General features: G+C 40.0%; 1 protein-coding gene across 5 annotated transcripts; it reads right to left on the reverse strand.

Moving 5' to 3' along the window:
- Window positions 1–579: 579 nt before the first annotated feature.
- Window positions 580–11307, reverse strand: CCDC14 (coiled-coil domain containing 14). 5 transcript variants are annotated; one of them, XM_056350014.1, is made up of 13 exons: window positions 11113–11307; window positions 10390–10445; window positions 9434–9509; window positions 8713–8785; window positions 8479–8619; window positions 7206–7445; window positions 7022–7116; window positions 5663–6008; window positions 4810–4951; window positions 4130–4209; window positions 3472–3690; window positions 3258–3390; window positions 580–1899 (listed from the first exon to the last, which is right to left on the reverse strand). In XM_056350014.1, exons 1-13 carry the CDS (start codon window positions 11143–11145, stop codon window positions 915–917), a joined length of 2619 nt encoding a protein of 872 aa, XP_056205989.1. In that variant the 5' UTR covers window positions 11146–11307; the 3' UTR covers window positions 580–914. The 5 variants fall into 5 exon arrangements, with proteins under 5 accessions (XP_056205989.1, XP_056205988.1, XP_056205987.1 ...); XM_056350013.1 differs by having other exon boundaries at window positions 5564–6008; XM_056350012.1 differs by having other exon boundaries at window positions 3472–3687; window positions 5441–6008.
- Between the last annotated feature and the right edge of the window lie 1713 nt (window positions 11308–13020).

The following is a 13020-nucleotide window of genomic DNA, read 5'->3' on the forward strand; positions in this document are numbered from 1 at the left end:
CACACACTGCAAATCCCCTGTGATGGCTGCCCTTGGATTTTTTTTTTTTTTGGAACAGCATGATCCTGACTTCGCAATTGTAACTCTCAACATTACTACATAGCAGTTCCCCAGACTCTACCTGTGGAACCTCTTGCCCATGTATGGCACCTTGCAATTGTTCTCCTGCACTTAAGTTCCTCTTTAAAAAATAAAACAACAAATAAAAGCAAAATAACTTCAAGAGACCTACCTAGTCGAGGTAGAACACTTTATATGTTCAAGGCAGCTCCCCTTTCACCAGTTAAATTCCCACTTCTTGATTAAACCCAATTTGGATTAAGAAGCAATGCAGCTGAGTAAGTCATCCTGTTCACCTGTTTCTTTGACGTTGACTCTACTGGTTGCACACCCTTCATGAACCAGAACAAGGAGCTTGTTTCTTGAAACACATGGTCATAACTGAGGAAAATAACTATGCATCTCATTTTGTAACACTCAAATTATAATGAAATAAAATTTATCACACCTGTAACTGACTTCAAACTCATCTCTCAATGCTGTTCCTACCACTTTGAAAAAACACACAGGAAACGCATGTGAGTGTCCTTTATCATTTAATGGAAAAACCATACTGCCAACAGCACACCAGTTTCTTACAGTTATTATGAAGTGCTGTTCTAAGAATTAGTTTTGCAATTACAGGGTATAAACCTAGATCACAGTTTAAAACAAGTTATTTCAAGTTGTACACATCAAGGGAAACAGCACCACAGCTTAAGGAGGAACAAATCCAATCCATAATTTAAACTGCTAGGAAAGAGTCATTTCATACCAAAAAAATACAAATATTTGTATCAGTACCATACTTATTAATATACCTCAGAAAAACCTAAATAATCCAGACAAGTGCACCCCATTTTGTTTCCTCATACTCACTGTTTCATAATGCTGTTTTGCAGAGTTCTTTGTAACCTAGCTATGTTGGCATCCAAAGCTGCTAAGCTATTCTTGAAGTCCTCTTCATCTCGAGAAGTAAATGTTGAGAAAGAGGATGCACTCCACTCAGACTTCCCTGATAGACCATCACAGGAAATGGAACTAAAATCAACTATTCGACTGCCTTTTTTCTGAGAAATTTCTTTTGGAAATAGCATTGGTATGCAAGGGTATGTACTAGGCTGAGGTTGGTCTGGGTTATCTGTGAAGTCTTTTGCAGCTCCGCTTGGAATGCCTTTTGGCCTCATTTGGACTTTGTCTACTTCTGGCTTCACTTTATCCCCTGTAACTTCAAGCGTGTTTTCCATAGTCTTCTTCACACTGTACCCAGCACTTAATTTATCCGCAAGAGTTGGATCCTTTGATATCTCACATTCATTCTGCTGCACAGAGTTTGAGAGCTCACAGTGGTAATCTAACATCTTACAAGCCCCTCTACTTTGGGGTAGCACACCAGTTCTTTCAGAGATTAGCTGCTGTTTTTTAGAGGCACTGCTAGTCAATGGAATATAAACAGTCTCATCCAACTTGTTTTGGTCATCTAGTAAAGTCCCAGAATCACTAACTGTTTCTGCATCTTGCTCCAGTGAGGTTAGTAGTATTTTGGGAGTTGATGTTCCTTTTTCTGGGAATGTACTGTTTATTTTACTTCCTTCAGTTGCAACCTTTTCATAGGCTAGATTTTGCATTTCTAATTCTCCATTTTTATTTGAGAACTGAAGTTCTGTATCTGTCAAAATATGATCCTTTTCTAATTTTTTAAGGTAAGTCATTACTGAAGTACTCCCAGGAAACGGATCAGGTAGCATCTGCTTTTCGTGGTCTTCCAAGAGAGACTTTGAGAGACTTTTTTCAGATTTAGGTCTAATATTGTCTACCATGAGGTCAGACAGAAGCTTGGCCATACTGCCCTGCAAGGTTCTGTTAAGGTAAGATCAATTAATCAGACTTAAAAACGATCACGAAAAAAATAGTTAAAAACTTTTATATAACACCAAAACATTAGATTTATCAGACTGCAGCAAAATTACAATTCTCTTTCTATGTGTTGTCCTACAATGTAGTACAAATATGAACCAATTCCAAGTTTCTTGAATTTCTTTCTTTGGCTCAGTTCAATGTGCCTATAAAGTAACTAAAATAGCACAAGCCAATGAAGTTACTGAGATTATTTTCATTTTGTGTGCTTACAGTACTATAAAATGAAATAAATTGTCAAGAAACTGTTAAAAAGCATATAGAAACAGTTATCAAAATCAGCAAGAATTTCTTCCGAATTATTCTGCCCGCTGCATCTAAATAGAAAATATAATAAAATAAATAATTCTTCTTGTTTTCTGCTTTGTACATCAAAACAACTGAATGCTTAAATGCTTATTGTATATAGCATTTGCAGACACACATGTAATAGGACATCACTATACTACCATCTGGTGGTTAGTACAGTAGTCACAGAAGTGTGAAGTGTGGCTAAACTACTACAGAATCTGAAGTATTGATTAAAAAGATTCTGCTGTTCCAGGAAGTATCAGCTATAAACCGGACAGACAAGTTTTAACTTCCTCCGCACATCATGTCCAAACAAGTTTTATGTACATACCACTTTGCACATGCAAAAAGCTATTTAAGTCCAGCTTGTCACTATATTCATCATAAAAGACCATGACAAAATAAATTCACAGTAATAGGTCTAAAAGATGGTAAGTACCACCACCTTCATCCAGTGATCCCAGAACTCCCACCTTTACCCATAATTAATATTTGGGTATGATCTACTTCAAATGTGTGTACAATTAAAGAAAGGACTGTTCATTCCCACAGGAAGAGCTTGCTGTGGCTCTTGAAGTGAGTTCTTCTCAAAACAGACCAATTTCTGTGTGAAGTGTGAAGAAAGAAAGAAAAACAAAATAATCCCTCCTTAATTCAGGTTAAGAGTTAGTTTCCAAATTCTACAGCTTCACAAGAAATACCAGTAGGCTTACAGGTCTGTGCACTTCCCGTGGAGCTCCTTATTGGCAGGTCTGCTATTAAGAAATAAAACTCTTGACAAGTTATGCCAGATAGCATTTCACTTTACAACAGAACTCAAATCATGGAGCATGACAACTGTGTTTTAATGTTATAGCACCCTTGTAGCAAAAGTAACTACAAAGAGAAGTATTAGCCTACATGACCTCCTACCACCAAGATATTAAGATTACAATAATCCAAAGTATGGGGCTGCAAGGGGAAGAAAAGCAATCTCAAGGGGCAAAACCCCATAGTTTAGCCATTAGTACCTGGTTAACTCACGCAGTCTGTTAACTTCTGCGTCACGCTGACGTAACGTTATGCCCAAAATCTTATTTTCCTTCTCTGAAGCTTCCAGCTTAAACTGAAGGCTCTTCACGTTTGCTAATGCCTCTTCCAGTTCTAAAATGCCAAGAAGAATTTACCTATTTATTTGAAGTTTTAGAACACTGAATGAAGAATGAACGCTTTTAAAACACATACCAATCTTGAGCTTGGTGGAATGAATGTCATAGTGCTGTTTATTTTCAAGCAATTCTTCTTCTTTATCTTGAATATCTTTTGCGAGATGTTTATTTTCTTCTTTCTGACTTTCTATTATTTTAAGTAGTTCTTCATTTTTAGCCTGCAGTGACTCAAGGCCTTTCAGTGATTCTTTCAATTGACTCTGGAGCATCATATTCAAGGACTGCAAAGAAACTACTACCAGAAGTAAAACATGAAAAGTTTAAGCGTTTTGTGTGGTACAGTTTGAATTTCTAAATCAAACTAAGTTTTTAAATAATCTCGGTAATACAAATTTTGCTTACAGACAGAAGGGGTTTTTGAGGCAGCCAGATAGAACTCATGCTTTCTTCTTAATTATCTGATATGTAATCTTCATTTTAAGAGGCACATAAGGAAAAATAATCTGCTCGGCAGCCTGAAGAGCTGAGTCTGACTATGTGGAGTTCAAACAGGCACAACAATCTATGCAAATGCAGCTGCACTGCTAGACGCACAACACTTAGATCAGTTGCCACTAAAGGCCACAACATATACTGGTATTTATTTATGTATCTATATCTTTATATGTCCATCTATTTAAATAAAGCTTTAACAAAATGTCCCTAACAAACATCATTCTCTATTAGTACTTTACATTCATAGTTGCAGGTCTGTCCAGACGTCTTCTCACTTCTTTCTTGTTCCCCGAGTTGTTGGTTTAATATTCTTAGTCTCCTAAATATGAATTGTGAAAAAGCAAAAATTCAGAAAGTTCAGAATAAGTTCAAAACCACTGCATTTAAAATTAGTTCGGTAAGAAGCTGTTACTGAGAATTAAATATCACAGAATGTTTCAGAAATATAAAAAAAGGTCTTAATGCATTTTCTTATATTCCTATATTTCTTCAATACAAAAGACCCTTTACAAGTTCTGGTAAATATCTTTCCCTCTGAACTGCTACCCAGTTATGGATTTGAGAGCTTCCCTGAAATGAGACACATTTTTGCATTTCAGAATACACTATACACAGAATATAAGCAGGCTAACTAGATACTGCAGTTTTTAGAGAGAATGATGATCCCGCCTAGACAATGGCCCAATCATGATATAACTGAGGCTACCGGAATATCAGTATTAACTGAAGTCTTGCTATGTGTTAATTATTTATTTTTAAACTATGTAGTCTTACCAACACATTTTCTGCCATATGTGCCAATGAAAGGGCCATAACACTTACACCATAACAATGATAAAATATGCAATTTAGAACAGACCAGTTAAAGGTGCTTTAGGTGCCTTTGCAGTAAACACAGAATGACTGATGAGTTACTAACCTACGCAGCTGGGCATTTTCACTTCTGAGAGGCTGTAAAGCTAGTGCTATTTCAGCTTGTATATTCGTACTTCCCACTACAGCTGGCAGCAATGATACGCAGTCTTCTATTTCATTCATCAGCCTTAACATTTCCAAATCATCTGCAAATAGTGCAAGAAAAAAAAGATGCCGTAAACATATAAACCTGGAATATGACAGTAATATTTTATATGTGACTAAGCAATCTACAAAGTGATATAGCGTAGTATCTACGTTTTTTTCAAGAAACCCTCATCTTTTTATTTTAATTATATTTATTTATTTAAAAATTTTAAGCTTGACTATGAAAACCAACCTTGGTGGGATTGCTATTGCAATCCTTCTACACTGCTCCCCTTCTCAGCGGAAAAACCACTGTACATGAAATGAGAACAATCTTTACCCTAGTTCTTAAAGTAATGCTAAAATACTCCAAAAAATAATGTGACACTTATCCAGAGTGAAACATGAAGCTATTACAGTTGTGGAAAACCACTCTAAGATGTCATATATCATCTGACACTTCCAGAAACTGAAGTGATCACTCATTTAAAGCAGCTCTTTTGTTATTTCCATGTAATCACTCTACTGCACAATGAAAATGTCCTGACCTTGATCTGTTATCAGTGCTCTGAGCTCTCCCAGAAGACACTTTACAGTCTTAACTTTATGGGCTGTTTCTTCTGGACTTTCTTTTCTAGATTTTAGAACTTTCTTCACAAAACTTGTCTTACAGCTTGTATCCCTCACTGGGGCTGTGTCAAGAAGATTCAACTCTTCTTCGCTGACCAAGTCCTCACTGTGTTCATCAGAAGTATTCTCCTCCTTGTTACCTGAAGCGCTGTGTTTTGCCGGACAATGATGATGGTGCTTCTGTTCAGTCCCGCCGTTCATCTTTTCATGTGATTGTAACAGGGCCAGGTGAGCTTGTATGCATCTTATCAAATCCGCTTCTTTCATTTGTTGCTCATGGTTTGGGGTCATCTCTCTGCCAGAAGATGATGGAATGAATGTAGGCACTGTAGAGTTACTTGGTGCACCTGATGCTATACAAGGGATCACACTCGAAAGAGCAGTGGCAGACTGTATTTGCGCAGCAGGAGCAGCAGAAACTACTGGGGAAACCACAGGTCCTCCCATTTCTGGCACATATTCATTGCCACTGCCTACAGGAACATCCTGCATAAAGAATATTCGTATTAAACAAAAAAGTAACATGATTTTTTTAAATCTTAAAAAAAAATAGCACTACCGTTGTCTGACTCAATGTAGTCTTCATCATTCTTTGCAAGTTATAAAAGTAACTACAGTTCATTAATTGCATAATTTTCCAGTATATTAAGGAGTAATTAAAATGTAAATGTGGTTTAGATTACCTTTATTTTAAATGTTATTGACAACATTAAAGCACCATTCTTTTTCAGCTGTTCTATAAAGAAAAAACCTCAGCAGCATTTTGGTGAGGTTTGGGGTTTTTTTTTGGTTGTTGTTCATAAACACTCATTCCTTGACAGGAAAAGGGAATAAAAAAACCTCACAAAAGACAACACCATCACCTTTCAATATTTTAAGCAGACAAACTTCTTAAAAGGACAGCACTAGCTATACATGGACTGCCTAGAGATGGAAGGTAAGTCTATAGAGTCTTAACAGTTCCAAGGTGCAAGCCTTTTACCACATTTCCCAAGGCAGCAGCTGGAACTCTCCATTAGTTCTATTTTATGCCCTGAATTATTTCAAAATGTGGCTCTAAGATAATACACAGTGTCTGAAGAAATAATCAACTTGATCATTGGTAGGGCAAAGCTACATATGAAACATGATTTCTTTTATGAGGAGTTGGTCAATGATCCTAAAGTGCATTATGGAGAACATAATTATTAACAGTAACGAGTAATCCCCTGCACCTTCCATGTTTGCTGTCCATTATAGAATTCACCATGCAGAAACATGCAGCCAGTTGCAATTACCTCTAATTTCATTTTTTGGTGTCTAAATAAAATGTATTTTAAATAGCTGTAATTCTTCTTGTTATTCTGTTCATCACTATAGGTTGAAATATGCAAATTGTTTTCTTAAGGAAAATTATTACATAATCCCAAGAAGACCCACACACTTGAATAAATGTATAAACAAATTGGCAGTGCTCATTTTAAATGTCTGCTAATAGTCAGAATCAAACTTTTACTTACTGACTGAGTAGATAAGGGATTAGCTGAATGCTGCAAGGACTGAGCTGATGTGGAGGTAGGTAATCGATAATTAAAAGCTGTAACATTTTGACATCCTATAAGAAAACAAGACTCGCAGATCAGGGCAATTTGGGGCAAAACTCATACAGTAAACAGCAGGCTCTACATTAACAGTTCCACTAACCATGATTCGAGGTAGGAAAAGAAGCGACAGTAGGGATTTCATTACTGTTTTGTGGTGGCTGGCCAGTTATCAGAGACATTTGAGTTTGCACATGCTCACACAGCTTCTGATGCATCACAGGAGAGTGCTGACTGCAAAGCACGTGAACTGGTTGAACCATCTGATTCTGTGCTGCACTGGAAAGTTCCTTCTTGGTAGAAGGTGTGGTGAACGAGGCAAGTTTTCTATTTGATACTGGCACTGTAGAGAAAGAAAGAACAAAAAACCCAGCTGAAGTTGCCCATCTTCTCCATCTACATGAACCCTTTGTGCTGGTCAGGCAGACTCTGGCAAGTTCCTTTGAAAAAGAACACCAAAAGATTCTACAGACTAAGATTCTAGTCAGATTTTGACTCACCAGCAAATCAATTCATCAGGTTTTTCCCTCCAGACAGAGTAACCTAAACAAGTTGGACAGAGGGCCAATTCTAAAATGCAATTCTTAAAATCTCTACTTAGCTGCTTTCTAAGCTTTTAAACCATTTGGAATAACCAATACCAAAGCATTCTCCAAACCTAATTTTCTTTATGTTGGGTATAATTAAAACTCCGTACTCTTACAGTGCTGGAAAGATATCAACAATGTGCTCACCTTCTACAGCTCACAAAATAGGCATTCTGCTACACATCTAGTCTACAGGCCCTACCTGTCTACCGGATTAAAAATCACACAAAAGAAGCGGTGTGGAGAGTGAGAAACATTAATAAAATGTGAGAGCAGCTCAGCCTACAGCACTCCATCTACCTTTCCATTCAAGTGGAAAGCCACTAAACCACTTGAGTTCCTATTACTCATTGCAACACTTTCTTGTTTCCAGAAACCAATCCTTGAGAGAAGCCTGGCTGGACACCTAGCACCTGGACAGTTTATAGTTGTGTATCCCAAACAGAGACCAAGCACTGTAATGCTTCACTGTCCAAAAGAAATGGGACATGGGTATTTTCTGTTCCACACTTCCTATCAGCTAAACATGATGATGTTGGTATTTATAGACACACTCAACTTTCTTCCTTGTACATGAAGTTCAAACATCTGTGAATTTTAGTAACTGTTTAGTAAACAATTAAGGTTTCTAAAAGACAATGAGTAACGTCTACATCTTTTTGTGGATCCAGCCCTGGATCAACCAATAACAACCAACAACAATTATCTGAAGCCTTGTTTTATTTCAATAAGTTGAGGAGTCTCTCAATGCTGTTTGAGAAAAAAGCAAGCCTGTGAAAGTTTACTTACCAATTTCTTTTCGGATGTGGGCAGGGGTAATGCTTTTTTTCAACACTTTCTTCTTGGAAGTATTTCCTTTGGTTAGCAAAGGCCTGGAAGTAATTTTAATGGAAGTTGTTTTCCTAGGTTGTTTATGGATAGCCTCCTTTCCTAGTATTAGTCAAAAGAAAAACCAGTCACAAAGCAAATCAAAACAGTCTTACAAAATCTAAAAACATAACTTAAATTTTCAATAGGTACAACCTGTAGCCTCATTTTGTAAAATATTCTTCAGTAAAGCTGCACAACGGTCAAGCCCATTATGGATAATATCAACCTGCACAAAGAATGATGCAGTCAGAAAAACAGTCTCACTGTCTTCTTTCCGTAAACAAAGATACTATTTCAGAGGGAAATGATCCCCACTCCATCATCTGCAAAAGAACAACTGATAACCAGCAAAACTGTGTCATTTTCCATGTATTACTTTGCAATTACATAAAAGTTTGCAAACACACAAATTTTGCAAAATAAGTAAATTGTGTTGTTGCATGCGTGTCCATTTGCTGGATGTTAAGCTATTATCTACCACCTGTTTCTGTTTTGGAGATAACTGACTCAGCACTACACACAAAACAGTGCTGCAGCACTGACTCCATACCACTCACTTTTTGGCACAAAGTCTAACAAACAGGGCTATACTTCTGCCAGAACCAGCCCTTGTCTATGAACTGCATAGTTGCGTTTGCAAAATACATCCTGTGCCTTAATGTGGTTTCTCAGAGCCAAATTCACTGCACACAAAGCCAGCTTGCTGATACCTCAAAGCACAGTACAGACACTCTTGCTAGCTTTGTAGGAGCTATTTCTAGTACAGATGCAGTAGTATTTACATTAACCTGGTTTTCTTCTATTATTCAAAGTATTCCAATTTCTCTTCTCTTTAGAAAACAGGGATGACTGTATTAAAAAGCCATTGAATTACCTCATTGTCAGAGTCAGGGGAATAGAGAGAGCATCCAGACTCTACCTCAGAATAACATCCTTTTCTTAAGCCAATCCTAAAAAAGTCAGATTCACTGTTTATACCACCTCCTTAACATGCAAATTAAAATATCACTTTTATTCAATAATAGCAAACTAAAGCAAATTAATTTTGTCAAGAAACAAAGTAACCTTTTTCTGAAAACTCTGCATTGCTGCAACAAACATGCTCAGCAGATATTAACAGCTTACTTCAAAGCAGAATTCAGTCTTTACTCAACAGTCTTACATAGAGCTAGTAACTATAAAGTCTTACGAGGAGCAGTCGAGGGAACTAGGGTTATTTAACCTGGAAAAAAGGAGGCTGAGGGGAGACCTTCCCGCTCTCCACAACTACTTGAAAGGAGGTTGTGAGGTGGGCATCAGTTTCTTCTCCCAAGTAACAAGCAACAGGGCAAGAGGAAATGGCCTCAAGTTGCACCAGGGGAGGTTTAGACTGGAGATTAGGAAACATTTTTTCACTGAAAGGGTGGTCAACCATTGCAACAGGCTGCCCAGGGAGGTGGCGGAATCCATCCCTAGAGGTACCCATTTTAAAAATGGGTAGGTGCGGTGCTTAGAGACATGGTTTAGCACTGGATTTGGCAGTCCTGGGTTAACACTTGGACTAGGTGATCTCAAAGGTCTTTTCCAACCTAAATGACTCTATGATTCTACAGAAAGGAAATATTTTACTTATAAAACATGCAGAGAGTCAACCCTGTACTACTACATGAAAAATTTCTATTCAGTCTATTCATGGGCTGCTTAGAACCTGGCCATACAGCCTTTCAGCTAAAAATGGCTTCCAATACATACAAAGAATTTTTGGCTAGTTGTAAGGTATGACAAGTATAAGGTTCCCAAACGCTGACATGTACATTCAATCTTAGGTAGTATTCATGATTAAGGTCTTACTGTTGTCTTCCATTTCTTAACTTAGCCGCTCCTGTTAGCCTTCCAGAAGACAGTACCTGCCAATTACAGAAATATACTGTGATTTTCGTGAAGTACTTTCCCAACATAATTGAAGACTACCATTGCCCCCACATTCCAGAACAGCTGCTGAGGCAGATCAGTTAAAGGTAATTTACAGCTCTCAGAGCAAGGATGCAGCCCGCTGCTGCCATCAGGGCCTAAATCTCCCAGTTTTGGTTTCAGAAAACACGCCTTTACAGCATGAAGCTTTATTAATTTCCATAGCACTCTACAGTTACAGTAATTCACGGAAGGCCACAGCCAAGGGCCGACCTACAAAACACACATTCCAGACTGAAGCCAAGTTCGATCAATACACACGTGGCCTTGTGGGATTTCAAGAATAAACTACAGTCGCTACGCAAACCCCGGACAACCACGGTGGAGAAACACTGCAGCGGCAAGCTGCCGTGCCCCTACCGCACAGAGAGGCGCCGAGCCCCGAGGAAGGGGTGTCGGGCTCAGCCCGGGAAGGCAACGGCACCCAGTGCCCAAGGCCCGACTCCCCCTCACGCCGACCGCCCTGCTCCGCACTGCAGGGGGACGCCCCTCACCCCCCTTCAGGCAAATCTGGGCTCTAATGAGGCGGCTAAAGAAAGGCTGAGACCCGACTGGCCGGCAAAGGGGCTCCAGCCGCCCCCGCGCCCCCCGCCCCGCACGCACCTTGCAGGGCCGCGCAGCCCCCGGCCGGGCCATGGCCCCGGCGCCCCGCTCTGCCCCTCCCGCGGGGCGCGCTCCCCGCGCCGGCCAATCCCGACCCTGCTTGGCTGACTGGCGGGGCGGCCGTTACGGGGGGGCGGAGCTAAAGCCCCCTGGCCTGGTCCGCCCCGCTTGGCGGCTCCTCGCTGCGCGCCGGCGGTAGCAGGCGCGGGAAGGGGAAGGAGTTACGTCACGCAGCGCGGTCGGGGATTGGCGGAGAGTGGGCGCGAGGAGAAGAGAACGGGGATGGGCGGGGCTAAGGCGGGCTGTGAGGGGCAGCTGGTTGTCTGCGCCTCTGAGGGGAGCAGCGCGGCGCACCCCTGGCAACGGCCTGTCCGCTTAGTAAGAAGAAATCACCTCACAGACCTGGGTCCTCCTGGCCCAGTGCTGTCCTCCTACAGCGTCGTGTCTGATGCCGTAGGGATCCTTCACGGGCAGAAGTTCCTGTGGGTCAGGGACTCCATGCAGTCATAAAATACATGGAAAAATGGGACTTGCAGATGGGTAGGCCACCCTGAGCGAAAACTGTGACACCTCCATGGGAGGGGTTGCACATAAAGCTACCTCAGGGCCTCTGCTTGGCTATGTAGTTGGTGTCCTGCAAGTCATCAGGGGTGCAAAAGGCAAAAGCAGGCTGGTAGCGGTCAAAGGGAAATGATGATACTTCATACAGGCTAAAACCATCAGTTCTTTGTTCTTCATGCTGGCTTTCAGCTAGTGTTAAAATCTCTGGCAATCCCTGAAAACGTCTGTGTACATGGATTGTAAGGGATGATGCCGCAGTTTTCACACACATACACACAGGCATATTAGTGTTCTGCATACATTTGCTTTTATTAGCTGAATAAATAGACCTTCTGAAAACATGGCAGTGAACGCAATTACATTTACTCAGGCTGAAAATGTGTTTATATTACTATGTTATTAAGAGTACTATAGCAGAAGTGCATATAAATATTAAACATCTGTGCTCTCCCAACGTGTAAATTATACAGGACAAAAATACATGTGGAGGAAAAGGCTCAAGTCATTAATCAGTGAGAAACTGCTTGAATTACAAATAATTGAAGCATATATGTGGTTGTATTTGCAATCTTAATACTTGAGGTGCTGTCCACTTTTCATGAAGCATCACTGAAAATAACAAAAAGCTTATTCTTAAACTAAATAATTTACAGTTTAAGTTGAAATACCAGGGTGAAACAGCAAACTACACAAGAGTGGTATGCTTAATAATGGTGAAGAAATAAATACCCTTAGAACACAGCTTTCGGGGACCAAAGATTTTTGAGGGGACATTCCTCAGATAAAGTAAAACAAAGCTCTTTTGTTTCAGAAAGGAAAGAAATCAAACAAAATTAAGCTAATAAAGGCAAGACAAACCATTTGTAAAACACTCCAGTTTCACCAGAAAATGGGGCTTTTTCAGTACCCAGCAAGGAAAACCAAGTAATGTTCTCATTCAGTGTGAGTTCTGGAAGTCTCCTGCTGCCAGTACTAACAAGGTCTAGTGACCTAATAAAATACTAACCTAGGCATGATCAAACATTAGCAGAAACTAACATTAAGCTTTCCTCTGAATGGGTGTCGTGGTTTAACCCCAGCCGGCAACCAAGTACCACGCAGCCACTTGCTCACTCCCCCTCACCCAAAGGGATGGGGAAGAGAACTGGAAAGAAATAAAAACTCAGTGGTTGAGATAAGCACAATTTAATAAGTAAAGCAAAAGCTGCGCACACAAGCAAAGCAAAGCAAGGAATCCATCAATACTTCCCATTGGCAGGCAGGTGTCCAGCCATCCCCAGGAAAGCAGGGCTCCATCACTTGTAACCCGGGAAGACAAATGCCATAATGCCAAATGTCCCCCCTTTC

This window comes from Falco biarmicus, chromosome 8, assembly GCF_023638135.1.
Source record: "Falco biarmicus isolate bFalBia1 chromosome 8, bFalBia1.pri, whole genome shotgun sequence".
Lineage (NCBI taxonomy): Eukaryota > Metazoa > Chordata > Aves > Falconiformes > Falconidae > Falco > Falco biarmicus.